Raw genomic sequence first — 19929 nt, 5'->3', positions numbered from 1 at the left:
GTGGGTACACCGGAATACCTGAGCTGATTCGTTTCTCATTTCGGTAGTTTGGTCCAAATTTTTCATCTTCTTGTGCCATGTGCGTCTTCCCTTGGATCCTTTTCTCATTTGGGAGCTTGATCTCATATGGAAATTTTGCATGCGTCCCAAAAATTTTGCATGCTTGATCTCATAGTCAGTCAGCTGGTGCGTCCCAAAAATTTCGAGTCTATATTTCAGTTAGGGCCTTTTAGTTCCCAAAAAGTTTTCCCAAAAACATCACATCGAATCTTTGGACACATGCATAGAGTATTAAATTTAAATAAAAAGAAAATCTAATTGCACAGTTATATGGGAAATAACGAGACGAATCTTTTGAGCCTAATTAGTCTGTGATTAACCATAAATGCTACAGTAACCCACATGTACTAATGACGGCTTAATTAGGCTCAAAAGATTCGTCTCGCGGTTTCCCGACGAGTTCTGAAATTAGTTTTTTCATTCGTGTCCGAAAACTCCTTCCGACATCCGGTCAAACGTCCGATGTGACACCCAAAAATTTTATTTTCTCCAACTAAACACACCCTTAGCTGGCGGCAGCCATTGAAAGGGTCGTTTAAGTGGAATGGCATAGCTTCCTTTTGTTACCTTTCACACCCCAAAAAACGAAAATCTTAAAGTCAGATTCCGCACTACAGGTGTGTTGCCTTTTTCTATCTATGTATATTCTCTCACTTACGTATACATCACGAGCTTTGAAAAATGCAAGGACGTCCACGTTGATGGTGAGCGCTGCCAGTCCCATTTTGAGCATGCTCAATGCCAACTTAATGAGAGAATCTATTCTATATCACTGGGTTTGTTCGACTTCAATAATTTACCATTAACATTATCTTTTTCTATAATAAACCAACGACTTTATCAATTATTCTACAATACGCTATTGGGCTGGACCTTCTTCTCAAAAATACCCAAAATACCCTTAGAGACAAACAAGATTAACAATTGATTTATCTCATTAGAAGTTTCAAAAAAATATGAAAATTTTTATATGGCCTTGTTACACAACATGAAAGTTTGTATATACGTTTCAAGTTTTTTCTGGTATATTTAGTTTTTAGAAAAAAAATATATTTTTATGTGGTATATGAGAGAAAATTTGTTTATACGAGAGGTAATAGCAAAAAATATCTTATGTAGTGTATGAAAGATGATTTATATTAAAAAATTAATAAAATGTATTTTATATATCATATAACAAATGAGTTACATTTTTTAAAAAAATATATAAATGTAAAAAACTCGAAACTTCTATACAAACTTTCATGTTGTGTAAGGAGGTCATATAAAAATTTTCATATTCTTTTGAAACTTCTAATAGGATAAATCAATTGATAACCTTGTATGTCTATAAGGGTATTTTGGGTAATTTTGAAAATAGTGTCCAGTCCAATGGCGATTGTAGAACAATTGATAAAGTCGCAGGTATATTATAGAAGGAGACAATGTCGATGGCAAAATGTTGAACTCGAACAAACTCAGTGTCAATGTCGATGGCATGTGAGACGGAAGAGGAGAAAGAGAGGAGACAAAGTAATCCTATTTTATTCTTGTAGGTAAGCATTATGTATATGAATAGCTCGTCATCCTAAAAAGTAGGAAAAAGTACTATATACCCCCCTAAACTACAATACTGGACATTTGACACCCTAAACTTTTAAAACCGGATAAATTACCACCCTAACTCCATTCGAAGCAGTTTTCAGCCTACGTGGCACACACATGGCGACACAGTCAGCAAAAACAAATAAAAACAGGTGGGGCCCACATGTAAGCATATTTTTTTCTCTCCTCCCCCCTCTCTCTCTCTGTCAGCGAGCAGAGGCAGCTGGCGGGCGCGGAGCCGAGGCCGGAGGCGGGCGAGGAGCCAAGGCCGCGGCTGGCGGGTGCAGAGGCGAGGTCGGCGGGCCGGGTAGAGGCGGCTGCAGGTGGCGGGCAAGGAGCCGAGGCCGGAGGCAGGCGGGCACGGAGGCGGCGGCGGCGGCGGGTGCGGAGGCGGCTGCGGGCGGCAAGTGACAGGCGAGGAGGCCGCGGTGGGGTGCGGGGCGAGCTCGGGCGGCCGGCGACCGGCGGCGTCGCGGGAGGCTGCCGCGGGGTGCGGCGCTGTGGCGGGAGGAAGGCGGCTGCCGAAGTAGCAGCTAGGGAGCGAGCTTCGCACCAGTGGATGAGGCGAAGGCGGACCGGGCAGTCGGCGATGGCCAACGGAGATGGAGGCCGGCGCCCGCCTCACCGCCATGTCCTCCGCCGTGCGCGGAGCTCGCTCCCCTTCGACCTCTCATTCCACTTCCATTTCCTCCCCTTCCCAATCCACCTCCGCTCCCCCTCCCCGCGCGCCGCCGAGTGCGCCGACGGTCAGCCCACTCCCGCGCGCCACTGCCCACCGGCCATCCCCGTGCGCCGCCGTGCGCGCTGACGATCGGCTCGACCCCGCGCGCCGCTGCCCACCGGCCGTCCCCGCGCCGACGCCCACCGGCGCTACCCACCGCCTGTCTCCGCCGACTGGGTTGATAAGTGGGTCCCACCATTTTTTATTTGTTTTGGCTGACAAGTAGGGTCCCATATATTTTTTATTTGTTTTACTGACTAGAGTGCAATGTATGCATCCACGTAGGATTAAAACTGCCTTGAATCGCCCGGGGGGTAATTCATCTGGTTTATAAAGTTTAGGGTTTAAAATAATTGATATTGAAGTTAGGGGGGGTAAATCGGACGACCGCAATTGTTCAGGGGGTAATTCGTACTTTTTCCTAAGAAGTATTATATGAACTACTTACACAATGTATAAATATTACTTTAGAGGCTTAAGATCTCCTCCTATTGCTACATTGTGGTTGCCCTAGGAATGTTCATGTCTATTTAGAACAAAGGAAAAGATAGATTCTAAAGGTGTGTTTAGTTCACGTCAAAATTGGAAGTTTGGTTGAAATTAGAACGATGTGATGGCAAAGTTGGAAGTTTATGTGTGAGGAAAGTTTTGATGTAATGGAAAAGTTTGAAGAAAAAGTTGGAACCAAACCAGGCCTAAAGGGATTTTTATCATATAGTGAATTTTTCTATAAAATATTTTCATAACAAAGGTTTGATTCATACTATACCATCTTTCCAAACAAAAAGATCAATGTTGTTGATCGATTTTATCGGCCCACTGCCGAAAATAATTAGGGAGAAGGCAAAACCGTCGTCATGTCCTTCCCGGTTAAGAAAAGAAAAGAATAAAATTTATTTGTGTGATCGATGATCGATATACAAATAGAAAATGAATCTACGCCAAATTATAAACCTAAATCGCTCAATCGATATAGACGCTGAAAGAGGTTCATATGACGGTCTCCAACTAGTGTCGTTGCAATTTTCAGAAGGGTTTACATCAACAGAGAATGCTGACGATTTCAAGTAGATCTAACTGACGCTCTTGCTTCCCTATGCTGTAAACAGAGAAACCAAAAAAAAAGAATGGGAAGAAATAAGGGAGGAAGAACCACAAGTAGAATAACAATGGCTTCATAAGTAGGTCAGAGTTGAGATCAATTAAGCAGATGTAATCTTGTTTACGCCAAGACTAAAAACTCAATCAAACTCCAACAAATATCAGATCCGGCAAGGCACTTGTGGAATTACTTGAGTTATGGCCCTTTCGCCATGTTTTTAACTGAGTAGTGGGTATTTTTATGGTTACTAGATTCCTATATCAATTGCATAAATCATGTCTGCCACTAAGCAGTACTATTATATACACGGTGCAAGCTTATATTAGATCGCAAGTTTTAGTTTAAGCGGAGAAGCTTAACACATGTGTGGCACACCCGCCATACAATACAATAACCCCCCGAAAAAAAGGAGTTGAAAAAGATGAGAATAAAGCCAGGGTATCAGGGAAAGGGATTGACAACGGCGAGGACCTTATCTTCCTATCAGGCTATCACCAATTGATCACCTAGCCGGCGGCGAAGCGAGATTGGTACACGCCTCGGGCGGCAAAAAAAAAAGAAGACGAGAGCGAGAGCTGCGCGCCTGCGCCTCGGCTAACCGGTTTGGATGCATCCGCACCGGCACCAACCGCATCAAACATTCAAAGAATCAAACTAAATCAAACGCGACAGCGGAGTGGGGACTGGGGAGGATGACAGTGCGCCATGAGAAAGTGACCCGGCCACGTCAAATATGCTGTCGCACCATGCCCCTGACGCCCACTCGCAGTACCCCTCGCGGTCGCAGTTCGTACGTACACTCGCACGGCCACGCGCGTGACGCGGACTATACGCAAATCGCGCGGGCAGCTGCGGGCTGCGGCTCCCGTGTTCTGAATTCTGATCCACCGCACTGAACTGAAGGACAACGTACATCGGGCCTACTGTTGCGCCCGAGATCGCATATTCCCAGCCATGGTCGGGCATCTCAGGTATCAGATGTATCGGGATTAACGGGGTGTTTGGTTTTCATGGACTTATTCCATCCCTGTCATATCGGATGTTTGTACACTAATTTAGAGCATTAAACATTTACTAATTATAAAACTCATTTCATAACATTGGACTAATTTGCGAGACGAATCTTTTAAGTCTAATTACGTCATGATTTTGACAATGTGATGCTACAGTAAACTTTTGATAATTATAGATTAATTAGGCTTAAAAAATTCGTCTCGCGGATTAGCTCTTATTTATAAAATTAGTTTTTTTATTAGTCTATGTTTAATACTCTAAATTAGCGTTCAAACATCTGATGTGACATGGGCTAAAAAAATTTTAGCCCCATCTAAACACCCCCTAAGCTTTGTTTCGCAGTTTGTTTGCCTTGCTCAAACCTCAAAGGCGACGCGAGTTCAGGCCCTGTATAGTCCCAAACAAAAAATTTTCACCGTCACATGACACATCAAATATTTAGACACATACATAAAACATTAAATATAGAAAAAAAATAATTACACAGATTGCTTGTAAATTACGAGACAAATCTTTTAAGCCTAATTACGCTATGATTTGACAATATAATGCTACAGTAAACATTTGCTAAAAACGGATTAATTATGATTAATAAATTCATCTCGCAGTTTACGGGCGGAATCTGTAATTTGTTTTGTTATTAAACGCAATCAAATGTGTGTCCATATATACAATGTGACACGCCAAAACTTTTCGTCTCGCGAACTAAACAGAGCCTCACGATGCAGCTACATGCATGTTTTAGGGGGTTGGAATAAGTTAACTTTGACTCTCTTAACTAGTGGCAAATTTGATTCATATCTCTAAACCACAATATCGGATATATCGACCTTATATTGGACAGCAGTTTCGCTGATGTGATGACTATGTGGCGGTATTGACCCAGTCTTTGTCCTACGTGGCGTTGATGTGGTACTCATAAAGTATTATAAATTTTAAATGCGGGATCCATTCGTCATTCACAAACACGAATATTGTGGGACCGATATGTCATCATCTCTTTCTCATTCCCTTGCTCCTCCTCCTTCTCTCTCTCATCTCTCCCTCTTCGGCCGTTTGCAGGGAGAACTAGAGCGGCAGCAGCGGTGGGGTGGGCCCGGAGTGGCGGTGGGGAGGTGAGGCAAGGGGAAGGGTCTGCTCAGCGCTGGCCACCGAGGCAAAGTGGAAGAGTGCGGCGCCAAGCTTGTGGTCGGTTGGCAGCAAATGTTGGGATGACGAGGGAATGGCGGTAGCGAGCCGGAGAACACAGGGGAGGACAAGGAGGAAGCAGCTACAAGGAGCTAGGCGGCACCACCTCTCTCTCTCTCTCCTTCCACCTTCCTCTCCCTGCCCTGCGCCGGCGTGCCTCTCCCTTCTCCTCCCTCGGCGACAGCCTCGGACCGCGACGCCGACAACGAGAAGCTAGCTCACGACGGATGAGCTTGATAGTGATGTAGGCACGATGGAAGCGGTGGCGCTTCGGCAGGCCCAGCCGTCCGCTGCCTTCGCCTCCGCACTCTCCGGGGGCCCTCACTGCCAATATGCTCCGCGGCCATGCTGCCGCCGCCTCCGGTCTATGTCGTCGACCACCGCCTCCTTTCCTCCGCTGTGGAGCCTGGAGCTCGAAGCAGGGGAGGTCGCGATGGGCGGAGATGGTAGGGGGTCATCATGGGCGGGCGAGGAAGGGCGTCGGTCATAGGGAGGTGTCACCATCACTGTCGGTGGGCGAGGAAGGGTGTCCAGGACGGGGAGGCATCGTTGTCGCTGTCGGTGAGCAGCTCGCAAGGGTTGTGGTGGGCGCCGTTCCTCATCACCGCTTTGCATCGTGTGCGGCGGCCACGGCAAGAAGGGAGCGAGTTGGGCGCCGCGATGACGTCGACCTCTTGTGCGGATAGTATCGCAGTTGCCGGCGGGATGATTCCGGCGGCGGAGATTACGATGGCATGATGGAAGGTGCCGGAGAAGATAGGTAGCTTGTTCCCAGCCGCTGGTCCTCGTCCCCGCTCTGTGATATGGACGGCCGTCGCGGCAACGACGACGAGGTAAGCGGTGACCGCGACCGGAATGGAGCGAGGTAGGGTGGAGGGAGGCGGAAGGGAGTGAGACAGAGCAACGGCGCCAACGCCTCCTACCCATGTCACCGGTGAAGAGAGGAGTGAGGAGAGAGAGAGATGAAAGAGAAGGAAAAAAAAGGAGTCATTGTCATGCAGGACCCATGCGTTGAGTTACCAGTCAAACTAAGTGAAAGCACCACGTTAGCGAAAGCACTCTCCAAAGCTACATAGAAAGCCAAATCACACTAATTTTAATAGTTGAGGGTTGATGGTCGAGATATATGGTATTGCGGTATTGGGATATGATTTAGATTGGAGCTATAGTTGAGGACCCCTGCCATCTTGTGGGCTTAGCTAGACGAATTGGCCCAAAAGCCAGATAATGGTGAGGCTTTCTAGAATTCTAGTCATGGGCCATCTTTTCTTCTTGACAGTCCAAGAAAGGAACTCCATACTCTGAATGAGACAACGGTCGGGGACAGTCCAATTCAGCCGTCAGCTACATGGTTTTCTCCAAAGTCCACCAAAGTAGCACGTCCCTATAGTCGACGACCAAATTAGGACTGAGTTTTAGCAAGGTTTAGTTATGTTACTCCTTCTACTGTCCTGAATATAGCAACTCCTATAAAAAAATAAACCTAATATGAGATGTGTCATATCCTACAATTAGGATGTGTGCTAAGTTTGCTTTTATAGTACAAATGAAGTAATCGATTATGCACCACCTAGTATTAGTATTATGAAACTGGAAAAAAAAATAAAACTAGGATAAGGTCTCATGATCTTGCTTTTTGATTGTTAAAAGTGTAAAAAGTTTACCTTAAAGTTTTTTTTAACAAAGGTCACATGTCTTGAACTTATAAACAGTAGAAACAAACATCACCTCCATTTATAAATAAACGTCATCAGTTATATTTGCTATTTGTCTTAAAACTGTGACCAATTATCTTTTTCCAAAAAAAAACTTAGAAGATGACAGATTATCAAAATATTACATTTAAACATAAGTGTAAAATTTTCAATCAAGGTAGTGAATACTATATCCATTTAAGAGTCGTCAGTAGGTAAAGTTGAAACCATTATATGGAGTAATAATCAAACGCGCCCATAGCTATTCCTTTATGCCTTTATCATTCGATGTTGTTTGGTTTGTATGATTTTGAGCTACAAGATTCATTTGGAATGTATTCTAGACCTCAATCTACATGTAATTCTCTTTCATTGTCTATTCCCACGCAATCTAAATAATATATAATATTAAAATCCTATATTTTTTATGTGATCCATCTAAACATGTGTTTTGAGTAATACGTGAGTTTTAATTACCTGTGGGATTCAATATAGGCAAAATTTTGCTACAGGACACTCAAATTTTATGTAATTTGCTAGTAGACATCGTAAAAACGTGTTCTGGCTGAAAGACACTCTAAAAGACTGGTAATTTGCTGGAGGATACTTTTGGCTGAATTGGATTGATAAATTCTTAATAAAGACGAGAATGCCCCTATGACCACATGCTTCAAACATGGCTTAGAGTAAAAATTTAGAAATTATGCAAATCTAAATTTGTCATCTCCCTGAGTACTTCAGTAGCATATATTATATTCCATCTTTGTTCTAGTCTCAGCGCAAAAAGATTTTTGATCCTAGGGATACTCTTGTCTTTTTGAATAATTTCTCTCTCCAAATGAGTTGAAAGTGTCCTTTAGCAAATTACCAGTTTTTTAGAGTGTCTTTCAGTCGTAATACGTTTTTACGATGTCTGCTAGCAAATTACATAAAATTTAAGTGTACTGTAGCAAATTTTGCCTTCAATATATTGTGATGTTCTTAATTTTGCATTCTTAGATTCCGCCCTAATTCTGATTTATTGGTCTGGACTCTGGAATATGGAGTACGTGTCTATGTGAGCAGGCCAAGAATTTGTGCAGTGTACTGCAACACGTGAAGCTCCGGCACGTGCGAGTAGTCAAGCAAGTTGGTTTAGATGTATCAGTAGTGAACAAGTCATCAAGAATTCAGACTGAGGCACAAGATAAAAGATAAAAAAGATGGGGGAGTGGAAGTGTGGAACGGATAAGATCGCCGCAAACAGATAGTGGTTTTAGCTACCTGAAAGCGAGCGAACGGATCTCCATGGATCTTATTCTTTGTTCTTTGAGCAAAATTACCTATCACCAGCATTTTTTACAAATTCTCAAAAAAAAAAACAGCACTTTTTACACATTATATTAGTAGCATTTTCGTAGCCTGTATAGGTTTATGATTTGGTTTAAATTCCCGCACACAGAACTACATTTTAGCAAAAAGGTAAACCATAGTTTAAATGAAGAACTTTGAACCAAAAAGAGGGATAGAAAATTAGAAATGAAAGGGCAGCATCAACGAAAACTTGCACCATTGGGGACAGCAGTGAGAAGAAAGCTAATACCACCCGTGGACACGAGAAAAGCAAAAGCAGTAGCCGGAAAAGAACCTCAGATAAGACCATTCCCCTGCAACAGCAATGGCTAGATTCATTCATTAGATCAGACCACACACGTGACCACACGAGATTAGTAGATTACAGCATCACACGGGTGTTTGATCTGATCAATAATTATTGGGAATTAACACACCGAACAGGTCGAGCTCTACACACCATCTCACGCGTGCTCCCTCTCTACAACTGATACGCACACGGTCCCACGCACTCGCATCAGTAATGGCCGTAGTAGCTCCCGGCGGCGGCGGCATCGTCCCCGCCATCTCCGTTGCCGGCGCCGGCGGGTTTACTCGTCGCCGGGGGATCCGACGACTTGCCGAACACATCCTGCACGATCTTCCTCTTGATGTCGCCCCTCCTGGGGTATGGATTGCCGTGGCTCTTCTTCCTCTCGTCGTGGTCCTGGCCCCCGTCCATGTCGCCCACTCGCTCGCTCCCTGCACAAGAGAAAAACAGTGGGCGAGAGAGTGGTGTGTGCGTGTGAGAGAGAGAGAGAGAGAGAGAGCTGAGAGCAGAGTGTGTGATCATTATCTTATAGAGAGGCAAATGACGGTTATTTACTGGCTCTACCACTTTCTTTGTCATCCCTTGATTTGTCCCGGGGCTACCGGTGACTGGTCGACGAGAACTGCTGCATCATGGATTTGTTAGGTAGACCCAACCCTCCACGTATGATGGTTTTTATAGCATTAACTACATTACCATGTAGGATTTTTAATTTATGTGGCACTATATTAATTAAGAGAGAGTGAAAAGAGAAAGAAACTGTCTCATGCAAGATCCAGCTTCAACACGAGAACCTATGCACTAGACACTATCAAGTTTTGCATTGAGAGAGAATATTGTCTTCATAATAGATGAAGAATAAATATGATTGGTAGAGAAGAGATATGATGTATTTATTAATGACCCACTTTAAGAAATCATGGGTTGTGAAGTGTAGTTTCTATTGTGATGTCTTATTTATATGTCACCATAGATACTGCTTATAGACATTATGGGTTGGGACTACTCTTAGTGATAATTCATTGTGTGGGGTTTTAACCTCAAGTTTCCATGTTAAATTTTCAATATGCTTACAATTTCTTCTTAAAAATAGTTTAAAAAATACAGTTTATAGGAACATCTCTCTCCAAATATCGTTTTTTCAAGTGATACTTCGTTTTCAAGGGGATGAATTTAGTACTCCACTCTGTAGTTTACTAATGCAATGCCATGTCGCTGATTAAAAAAAAATAGTGGTGGATCGGTTTCGGTGCGTGTAAGCTAGCTGGAGAAACATTGTAATGGATCAACGGAGATGCAAGTGGGTCGGTTTGCCAGTGCTCACGCTGCGTCGTGCGTCATTTGGGTGACGAACCTCCGCTTACGTCTCACACAGGCACACGCCGCGGATATGTTGTGGATTCTGGCTCTCCCCAACCGTCCCGATCAAGCATGAACGGCCCGGATCGACCGTCACAGGAAAATGGGCAAAAGAAAAGAAAAAATCACTACCGATGAGAGGCTCTCTAGTAATATGTTTCCCGAGTAAGTATGCACGATTAAACATGACTGGCACGATCACTTCTAGAATTTCTTTTTTTTTCCCCCACGTAACGACGCCAGTCACGTACATTTAATCAAAGTTGATCGTTGCATCCTCGACGTTTTCTTGGATCTTGTGTGTGCACGTGTGTGAGATGTCCACTTCTCCTGTCAGTGCCGTGGGCCTCGTTGGTTGAACGCCCATACGTGGCCCGGCACGACTTTCTCTGTTCCAGCCTGGAGTTTTCCCGGTCGGATGAGGCCAAATTTCGCACGATTCCGATCCCCCGCCGGATCCCCTCCACCGAAGCCCATCACGCGCGGCCGCCACGTCCCTGGTCCTGGACTCGCGCGGGGCGGAAATGCTACTGGGTGATGAGCACATCCTACACTATTACCCGTTGGCAAAGACGATAAAATCGGACGGCGACTGTGTGAGCCTCTGAATAATCCCACCCTGCTTAGCTTGGGAAGAGAAAGGAGAGTCACCCTTCCTCTATTGGACTAGTCTTTTAGAGGCAGGTGTGCCAAAGAACTGTTGGGGTCCGGGCAACCTTAATTTGTTGAGCCTCGGCCAACCCCACCTGGGCCGGATTGTGCCAAAAAAAGAAAACATGTCTTTTTTTTTTGGCACCGCATTACTTTCCTATTTTAATAAATTTATGCACCTAAAGTTTATACACCTCAAGTTTACACATATAAAGTTTAGAGACCAAAAGTTTATAAGTCAAAAGTTTATATATTCGATTTAACTTTGAATTTGAATTCAAATATTTTTTTTATATAGTATTTCTATACATCTAAAGTTTATACACCTAAAGTTTATAGAACTAAAGTTTATAGACCTAAAGTTTATATATCCGATTTAAATTTGAATTTGAATTATATCCAATTCAAATTCGAATTTGAATTTAAATATTTTTCATATATAGTATTTCTATACATCTAAAGTTTATACACCTAAAGTTTATATACCCGATTTAAATTTGAATTTGAATCCAAATATTTTCTATATATAGTATTTCTATACATCTAAAGTTTATACACCTAAAGTTTATAGACCCAAAGTTTATAAGTCAAAAGTTTACATACCCCATTCAAATTTAAATTTGAATTCAAATTTGTTATACATAAATTTTTCTAACTTTTTATTTTTTTAAAATTTTTTTTTACTGTAATAGGAAAAGAAGGGGAGGAGGAAGGGGAGAAGGGAGCAAGGGGCGGGACCGATCGCGGCGATCGATCGCCCATTAGACCCCCCGTGCGGGGTATGTATATTCGCGGATTCGGGACTTTTCCACTTTTGATACATTGCACATGTGCGAGTTGACGCACGTCTCCGTACGTCGCGCTCCCGGCCGCAGGCCGGATTTGCTCACGCGCGCGACGTCACGTCCCCCACCGCGACCGACCGTGACATCGCACGCACCCAGCAGCAGCGATGAGCCGATGAGGACGACGAGACGAGTTGATGGCTGAAACGTGTTCTCAGGTACCCTATCTCTCATCTACTCTAGTCATCTTCTCCCTTGTGGTTAGAGCCGCATGACCAGACTGGGACTTGTTCGGATAAGTCGGTCACGACTCACGAGTGCGGCGGCCGGCTAAGCCAGCTAATCATCGGCTGTTCGATGCGGTGGATAATAACTGTTCCTTGCACTTTGGGTTGGCTTTGCACGAGATGGAGATCGATTCTTTAGTTTTTTGAACTCCAAGTGATGGAGATCTACTAGACGAATTAACCAGTAATCACGTTAGTACATGAGAGAGCTGTTGATGGTGATGATGCTCTGGACCTCTGGTATCCGGGATTTTGCAGCTGCCAATGGATCCCAGCTGGATGTGGGCCGAGACATGGACCCAAAAAGAAACACGTGGACGTCAGCACTGCCGTCATGCCGTGCTCATGTCGTCTATGTAAGCAAGCCCAGGAGACGGACTTATTCTTCTGTTTTGAACGGAACGGAGACGGACTTCTGAAATCAACGGGTGAAGTTTTCTTTCTTCGCCATGAAGTCTCTCGGTTTCTCTCTCTCTCTCTCTCTCTCTCTCTCTCTCGGTATAAGCCTCCGCTCCAAGAAAGGCCAAGTGGTGGAGGCCCCCACCGTTGGATTGTGACGCCGACGCGATCCAGTACATCGTAAATGGTATGATGGCAAAACAACGAAATGATGGTAGGCAGAGACAATAGTGTTCAGTCCTCCCTGTTCATTGTATCCAACCCTGAATGCATTCATTTACCACGCGGGAAAAAATAGCATTCCTCCTTAAGAAATGGACATGTACTAGAACAAGACCCACAGGAGGAAGAGCTCTGCTTTTTTTTGTTGGACCAAAAGGTTACTGAAAGCAGTGATCTCAAGCATCTCAACTGCTCAACTATTCCCCTCGAGATTGGCCAATATCATAAAAAAGATAAGAAAAAAATGATCAACGTGCTCCGGAGTGCGGAGTGGGACAAGTGCCAAAGCGCCTCACGCCACGAAAAAAAAAGCAGAGGCCTCCGGCGCCGCAGCCCGCAGGGATGGATGAAACGAATCGTGACGATTTGTTAATCGTTACAGTCCGTACCGGGTTTGGCCGGTGGGGCCCGAGCAAAAGCACCGCCACTTTCTTGGGCTTTTTTTTTTCTTTTTATCGGGTAGTTTTACTTTTACTGTACAACTCCTTGCGGGAGTATATGGTTAGTCAGATACAGCTTGCGGGAGAAGGCATTTGATACTACGCTGTCTGAATTCCTAATTGAGCATATAGATGCGCTGGCGCTATGCAGTGACGTCATCTGTATCATTGGGGAAGGATTCAGATTCGAATGTGGCAGACGAGAAAGCCTGAAACAAGAGTCGAATGTGGCATGTACAACCAATAAAGTGATAAGCAGAGAACTACACCGAAAGTCTGAAACAAGAAATTTGCAGACGCAAATCAGAAATTTAATCACCCCCAAATTACAGTACAATGCTCAGGATATACCGAGATCAGGGACACCTGTAGCATTTCTGATCGGTTCCGCAATTTACAGACTCCATCCATGAAACATATACACAGTACGCTCGCCAAAAAGGCACGGAAATTCAGACATTCAACTCCACGCACGCACACACCGACCTACCTGGCGGCAAGCGGCCACCGCGGCTGCACCGTCCTCAAACCCCCCCAATCCCAATCTTGAATTCTTTATCCTTTCAGCAATAGCAGATTCCGGTTCGGGAACCGGCGACGCGGCACGCGCGCGTGTTCCCGTTCGGAATCGTCGGTAATGAGTAATGACGCCAATTCTTGATTCTTCAGCATTTCAGATGCTCTCCCCCCTCCGTCTCCTCCCCACGGACTCGATCAACCACGGGGAACCACGCGGCGGCGGCCGCCGCCGCCGCCGCCGCTGTTGCCTTCTTTGAGCTTCTGGCTGGCCTCCTTCTCCCCGGGGAAGATGCACCGGAACAGGCTGGCGAAGATGCCGGCCTTGACCTGGCCCCGGCGCGGCAGTGGCCGCCTCGTGTCTTGCTGCCGCTCCATTGTCGCTGTCGCCGCCGCCGCCGCTGGTGGTGGCTGCCGCCTCTTGCTCAGGGCTGCGTCTGATGGAGGATGGTTGCAGGGGAGGGAAGAAGAAGAAGCAGAAGCAAGCGGCGATGTGTGTGTGATTTGAGTAGTGTGGCGGTTGCAGACTGAGTCTTGGCCTTTTTATAGAGGCTTGGGTAGTGTGGGAGGCAAGCTTCCTTGGGAACCAAAGCGCCTAGCTTTCGGGTGAATTTTGAAGAGTTTGAACTCTTCTCGACTCTTTTCGTGTTGGTTTTACACCTTTCAGAGGGGGGCGGATTCTGATAACCTAAGGGGACATCCACCCACAGCCATCTGCGTCCAAGCCCATCAAGATTCGTTCCCCTTTCAGAGCCAGTCTTTCTAGAATTCCAGCGGTCAACTTACAAAATTTATAGGACTACGAGGAGCAAATCTGAAACTAAAAAAATGTACACCTAGGTAAAGGATTTGTATGTGGTGTCTCCCAGGTTTATGACATCATCTGGCATGCTTCCTGGACACGCTACCTTCAAATGACATTCGATGAACACTAGCCCAGTTTAATAGAACACTCGTATTGCTCACCAGCAAGCAGGTTTTGTTAGCAATATTCATCTTAAAAAACGGTGTCCCTGGGTTGGCTTGTTTGTACAAGGGATCACTGTCTGAATATTGCCTGGGTTGTGGCACTAACTGGCCAGGTTCTGACTTCAGGGTTCAACATTCCAGCTGGATTGCAATTTTAAAGTACATCATTGTCTGGAATTCTGGATTGAATTCATGCCCGTGGGAGAAGAAAATAGAGATTACTAATTGAAATCGAGTTTCTGTATCAGCATTCAAATTATTTCTGGAGAGGCTCTCCGTTAGGCACGGCCGCACGGGCATCGCATTTGCGCAGACACAATTACAAAGAGCACTATAGGCTGTGTTCGCATGCACCTTTTCCCATCCCCTCTCCTTCGTTTTCTGCGCGCACGCTTTTCAAACTACTAAACGGTGTGTTTTTTGCAAAAAGTTTCTATACGAAAGTTGCTTAAAAAAATCAAATTAATCCATTTTTGAAAAAAAAATTAGCTAATACTTAATTAATCACGTGTTAATGGACCGCTCCGTTTTCCGTGCACAGGAGTTAGTTTCCCATCTCCCCCATCCGAACTCAGCCTAAAAGAAGAAGAATCTGAAGACAATACTGTACAATAATGACAATCAGAGAATTAAAATACAGCAGATCATGGACAAGATATGCTACAAGAAAGCTATTTTAGATGTCCAGATGTGGCAGTTGACTTGAATTCCACACTGACCTCGTGACCAATCCAGCCTGTTCTGTTCACATCGGGAGAAAAAGTCTTCGCATTCGATATATATGGACAAATTTCTGTTCAGAACTGTCGGGAATCGAAGGCAATGTCAGGCTAGAAAAAGTAATTGATAAAACCAGCAGTAAAAAGGTTACTGCAGTAATCATGATAGTAACTAAATCATGCAATGTACAGGCTTTTGCTGAAAATGTAAACAATGAATTCGCTGGACAAAATATTCTCCGAAGGTTCAGTACAGACAACACAAAATCCATCCAGAGCCCCTGAACAATGAATTCACTGGACAAACAGTGCCACAACCTATAAAACTTGGGCATTGTTCAATTATAAAAAAAGAAAAAAAAATCCTTTTTATTATACACAAAGATGACAAATCCATCGTCGGATTTAATCCCGGATGCTGAATATAAAGATGTCACGACCAAGTCTTCAAGATTACATGTGATGCCCTGACCATGTTTATTCAGATTCGCATTCCATCGAATCGTTTAACTATAAGATATTGACAGACTATTTTCTATGCCTCCAATATAAGCGACAGACGCTAATTATTCAGTGGACGGGAAGGTTAATTAAATAGCTTTACATCTAAGCAAGATTCCTGTTTATCTAGGCATTACTATTATACGAAGCTAATGAACTGGCTTTTTTGACTTCAAATTGGCTGTAATGAAAAACGTGCTTCTTATGGGCTGAATCAGTATGTATTACATACAGCACTAGACATTTTGCACATGCCCACTTGCCCAAGCAACCCCAACAATAAATACTACACACCATTGATTCATACAACATTTTTACAACTACTTACTATCCAACGATCACACAGTAACTGAGATTTTTTCTGATACTAACACACATCAGTAGCGTGGCTTATATATTCTAACTGAATACTGATCAACATAATATTCTACTTAGTCCCTCCCCATAATTCTGGGCTGTGATAAAATTCTAGTGAGGAGTTCCTTAACAAAAAGATTTTCTAGAGAGGAGCCAATTGAAACACAAAGTGAAGAAAACCAACAAAGAGAAGTGAAGGATGCACTATCATGGTCCATCTGCATGCAATTAAAGCAACAGGCCAATAGAAACGCTATAGTTGTCTAATACTAGTACAAACAAATGTACAGTACAAACATGCAAGTAGAATGTTTCTCTTACAGTTCAACTCATGCCTGTCACTTCTTCAGTTACTTGGGTGGAACAACTATTGTATAGATTAGCAATGTCGAGACGATGACAATCGCCATTACCAAGGTAAATTTCGGACTTGTCCACAACATTAGGTTAGACCTCTCCGTTCTTCTGATTGGATCAACCTCTTCTGATAATGGATACTCGCTGCGTCGTGGGTTCCAGCTCACATACTTGTTTGGTGAGAACTCCGAAAATAGGGTCTTCTTCCCTTTCTTCTTAAATGTAGACCAAGCTTTGTCCCAGTCAGTGGATGATGTGTCACCTGACAAGTCAGAACATGCTTAGCACATACCAATATAAACTACACATAGTTTCTAGAATAAATCTTACCTACAAATTGACAAGCAAAATTGTACACTAGTTCCTGTTAACTGCATAATAGTTGTACTTCAATACAAACCATACATAGTTAAGAAATAGAACAAAGCAAAAAGATAGCACAACAATACAGGATCCCAAGATAAATCCACATGGTTCTTCATGAAAGCCCTTGTTCAAGTGACTTTGTTGCTTTGGAGTCTATAAGGTGTCTTAGACACAAAGTTCTGCTAGATAACATTGACTATTTCTTTTAGAAATGGATAGGATACCATTGACTATTGAGAGAACTAAACACTTGAACAAGTCTTGAAAACAAAGTTTTCATTTTGAAGACTATCACTGGTCTTTACTGGAACAAAGCTCTTATCCTCTTTCAGTGCCCCTTCAGCCAAAGATGCAGCGTGTTGGACTACCATAATAATGTTAGAGTATATTGGGGTAATAAAAAATACAGTTGTTTTACTGTAAGCAATTCAAAGGTCTGATGTGCAAAATGTTCCATGGGAATACTTGGGAGGCTCGGCAGTTTGGATCTGTTCTAATCAGCGAACCGTAGTTTTCATAATATGGCTGCCTTGCTTTTAGGACTAACACAAAGGAACTTTACAGGGCCAACAGGATGAAACGTGCTCTAACCGACCCTCTAGTTTAATTAGTGTTCCTTTCCTTTTGTTTATCCTGGAGTTTTAATTTATTAAAACATATTTATATACAATTTGATCAATAGAAATGGATGATCTCTTAACGTGCACGGCGCCCTTTGAAAACAAATGGTTGTGTGAAAACAGTGGCCTACCATCAAATTATAACATTCTTTCTCTTTTGACACTACTATTGAAGTCACATAGCCATTTTTTTTTCACAGGATCGGCTTAAGCAATAGGATATTATCATTATCTATGATAGGATTTGCTCTTCCAATCTACCTGCTAGAAAGAAATGTACAACACATTACCCAATATCCACTAAGTCAGATGGATAGACAAATACGGCAATACCCAATATTTACTAGTTAATTATGAATAAACATCGATCTATATGTGGATTAAGGGCAGAAAGGATAGCTCAAACTCAAATGTAAAATTCCTGATTGCAGAAACACCTAGTTACAAATAAATTACACTTTACTACAGCTAGCCAACAGCTCAGATTCTACCTCAGCCTTCCTCCAGGCAATTATGGACAGAAATCAAACATTGAAAGGAATTGAGCCAGTTTGGTTTGCTGCTTGCGCGTATACTCTATGGAAAGCACGCAACAACCGGGTGTTCGAAAGACAGTTTGACAGTCTACAATGCATTATTCAACAGGTCTCAGACACCATACAGCTCTGGAGCCTAAGGACCAATGAAACAAATAAACAAAAAATTCAATCCTGGTGCTCAAGGCTTTCCTAGAAGAAAGCTTCATGTACATATATGTGTAAATTCTCCCTTTTTCTGTTTTGGTTTGTTCTCCCCTCTCCCATTTCTTTTTGTTTTTTCCCTCTCTGATAATTCCCACACCTAATATGTAATCTGTAAACCTCATTTCTATTAATGAAATGACTACAAGGTAGAGCACTTCCGTAAAAAAAAACAAATAAATTACACATGCAGGGATTTGGCAATCAAATGTGTCAAGCACAGTCAAAACAAAGTTGCCGCACACCAAATAGCAATGATGCAGCAGCAACTGACTACTATCAGATCAGACCAAGTCGGGATATAAGTACAGGATCGCACAGTCTCACTCAATTTTCACAAGGAGGTTGAATGCAGAGGTGATCAGACCTCTGTAAAAGCACGGCATTTCCCTTTTCCCACCCATATGATAGACAACTCATAATTCATGATCGGCATAGTTTTCGTCATGCATTTTTCTTTATTCAAAACCCAGCTGTGACCTGTGAGCGCACTGTGCACATAGGAATTAGAGCGATCACTAGCGCTCGAAGCCTCGAAGTCAACATAAGGCAGTGAACTATACATCCAGCTCAAGTCTCAGCAAATCAAATGAATCGGGTGCTTGGATTACCCGGCTTGAGTGATCCACTACGCAGATCATATCTGAACGAGTAAAAACAGACAATTGTAATCTGATGTGAAGCCGAGCTAACACTACGGTATTCCTAAACACAAGCGCACAGAACCACCGCTAAGGGCTAATCGCAGCTTTACTCTAGTAAGTAGGCTACTCCACATCGGCATTTCAACAAACACCAAGCAATTCAACGTAAACCACCATGGACTCGCTTTAATACCTTTGTCGCTGCCGCCGCCTTTCTCCGGGGATCCTCGCGAGCAGCGAGGGGCGAGCGCGAGCGGGGGCCGCCGCGCCAAGAATCTCCCGGAGCCCAGCAGAGTATCCATGCCTGAATGCCTCGTCCCGTTCAAGCTCCCCTTTTTTTATCCCCGGTTGCGTGGGGAAGAGAGGAGAGGGGAGGGGAGGGGTAGTGGCTGGGGAGAGGCAGAGGCGTGCGGTCTCTGAGGGAGAGTGACTCGCCGGGAAGGCTTCGCGATGCAAAAATCGCCTCCCGTTGCGTGGACGCAGAGGAGAGGAGAGGACGACGGCGACCGCGGCGCTGGACTGTGTGTGTGTGGCTCTCGATTTTGGGTGGAGCCGTCACGCCTTCGGTTATTGTGGATGGGCCGCCCGGTTGGGCCACTGATCCAGTCCGCATCGACCACCGCCGCGCCGGACTCCGGTAGACGGCCGTACGCCCGCACCGCACCGCACCACGACGTGACACTGCCTGTCCAATTGTTTACGAACACGGCTGCACCAGTGTGCACCTGCACCGAAGAGTGAAAACGGTCGACCGAGCACCGTTTTGATACAAGTGTATTGGCTTTCTATAGGTTTTGTTTTTTAATTTATTTCTGCATCATATGAATAATAATACCGAATATACTCCCTCCGTCTCAAAAAAAACAAACCTGGTTTCCGTGCCCAATGTTTGACTGTCCGTCTTATTTAAAAAAATTATGAAAAAAAAATTAAAAAGACAAGTCACGCATAAAATATTAATTATGTTTTATCGTCTAACAAAAATAAAAATA

The 19929-nt window shown here is 43.9% G+C and overlaps 1 protein-coding gene across 2 annotated transcripts; it reads right to left on the bottom strand.

Moving 5' to 3' along the window:
• Positions 1 to 15226: 15226 nt before the first annotated feature.
• On the bottom strand, positions 15227 to 19450 carry LOC4332473 (uncharacterized). Of its 2 annotated transcripts, XM_015772466.3 has the most exons (3): positions 19131 to 19450; positions 16532 to 16829; positions 15227 to 15436 (listed from the first exon to the last, which is right to left on the bottom strand). In XM_015772466.3, the coding sequence occupies exons 1-2, from the start codon at positions 19237 to 19239 to the stop codon at positions 16561 to 16563; spliced, it is 378 nt and encodes a 125-aa protein (XP_015627952.1). In that variant the 5' UTR covers positions 19240 to 19450; the 3' UTR covers positions 15227 to 15436; positions 16532 to 16560. The 2 variants fall into 2 exon arrangements, with proteins under 2 accessions (XP_015627952.1, XP_015627951.1); XM_015772465.3 differs by lacking the exon at positions 15227 to 15436 and having other exon boundaries at positions 16404 to 16829.
• Between the last annotated feature and the right edge of the window lie 479 nt (positions 19451 to 19929).

The sequence above is a fragment of the Oryza sativa genome, chromosome 3, assembly GCF_034140825.1.
Source record: "Oryza sativa Japonica Group chromosome 3, ASM3414082v1".
Classification (NCBI taxonomy): Eukaryota; Viridiplantae; Streptophyta; class Magnoliopsida; order Poales; family Poaceae; genus Oryza; species Oryza sativa.
The sequence above is the reverse complement of the archived record's forward strand: the minus strand, read 5'-3'. Positions and strand labels throughout refer to the sequence as shown.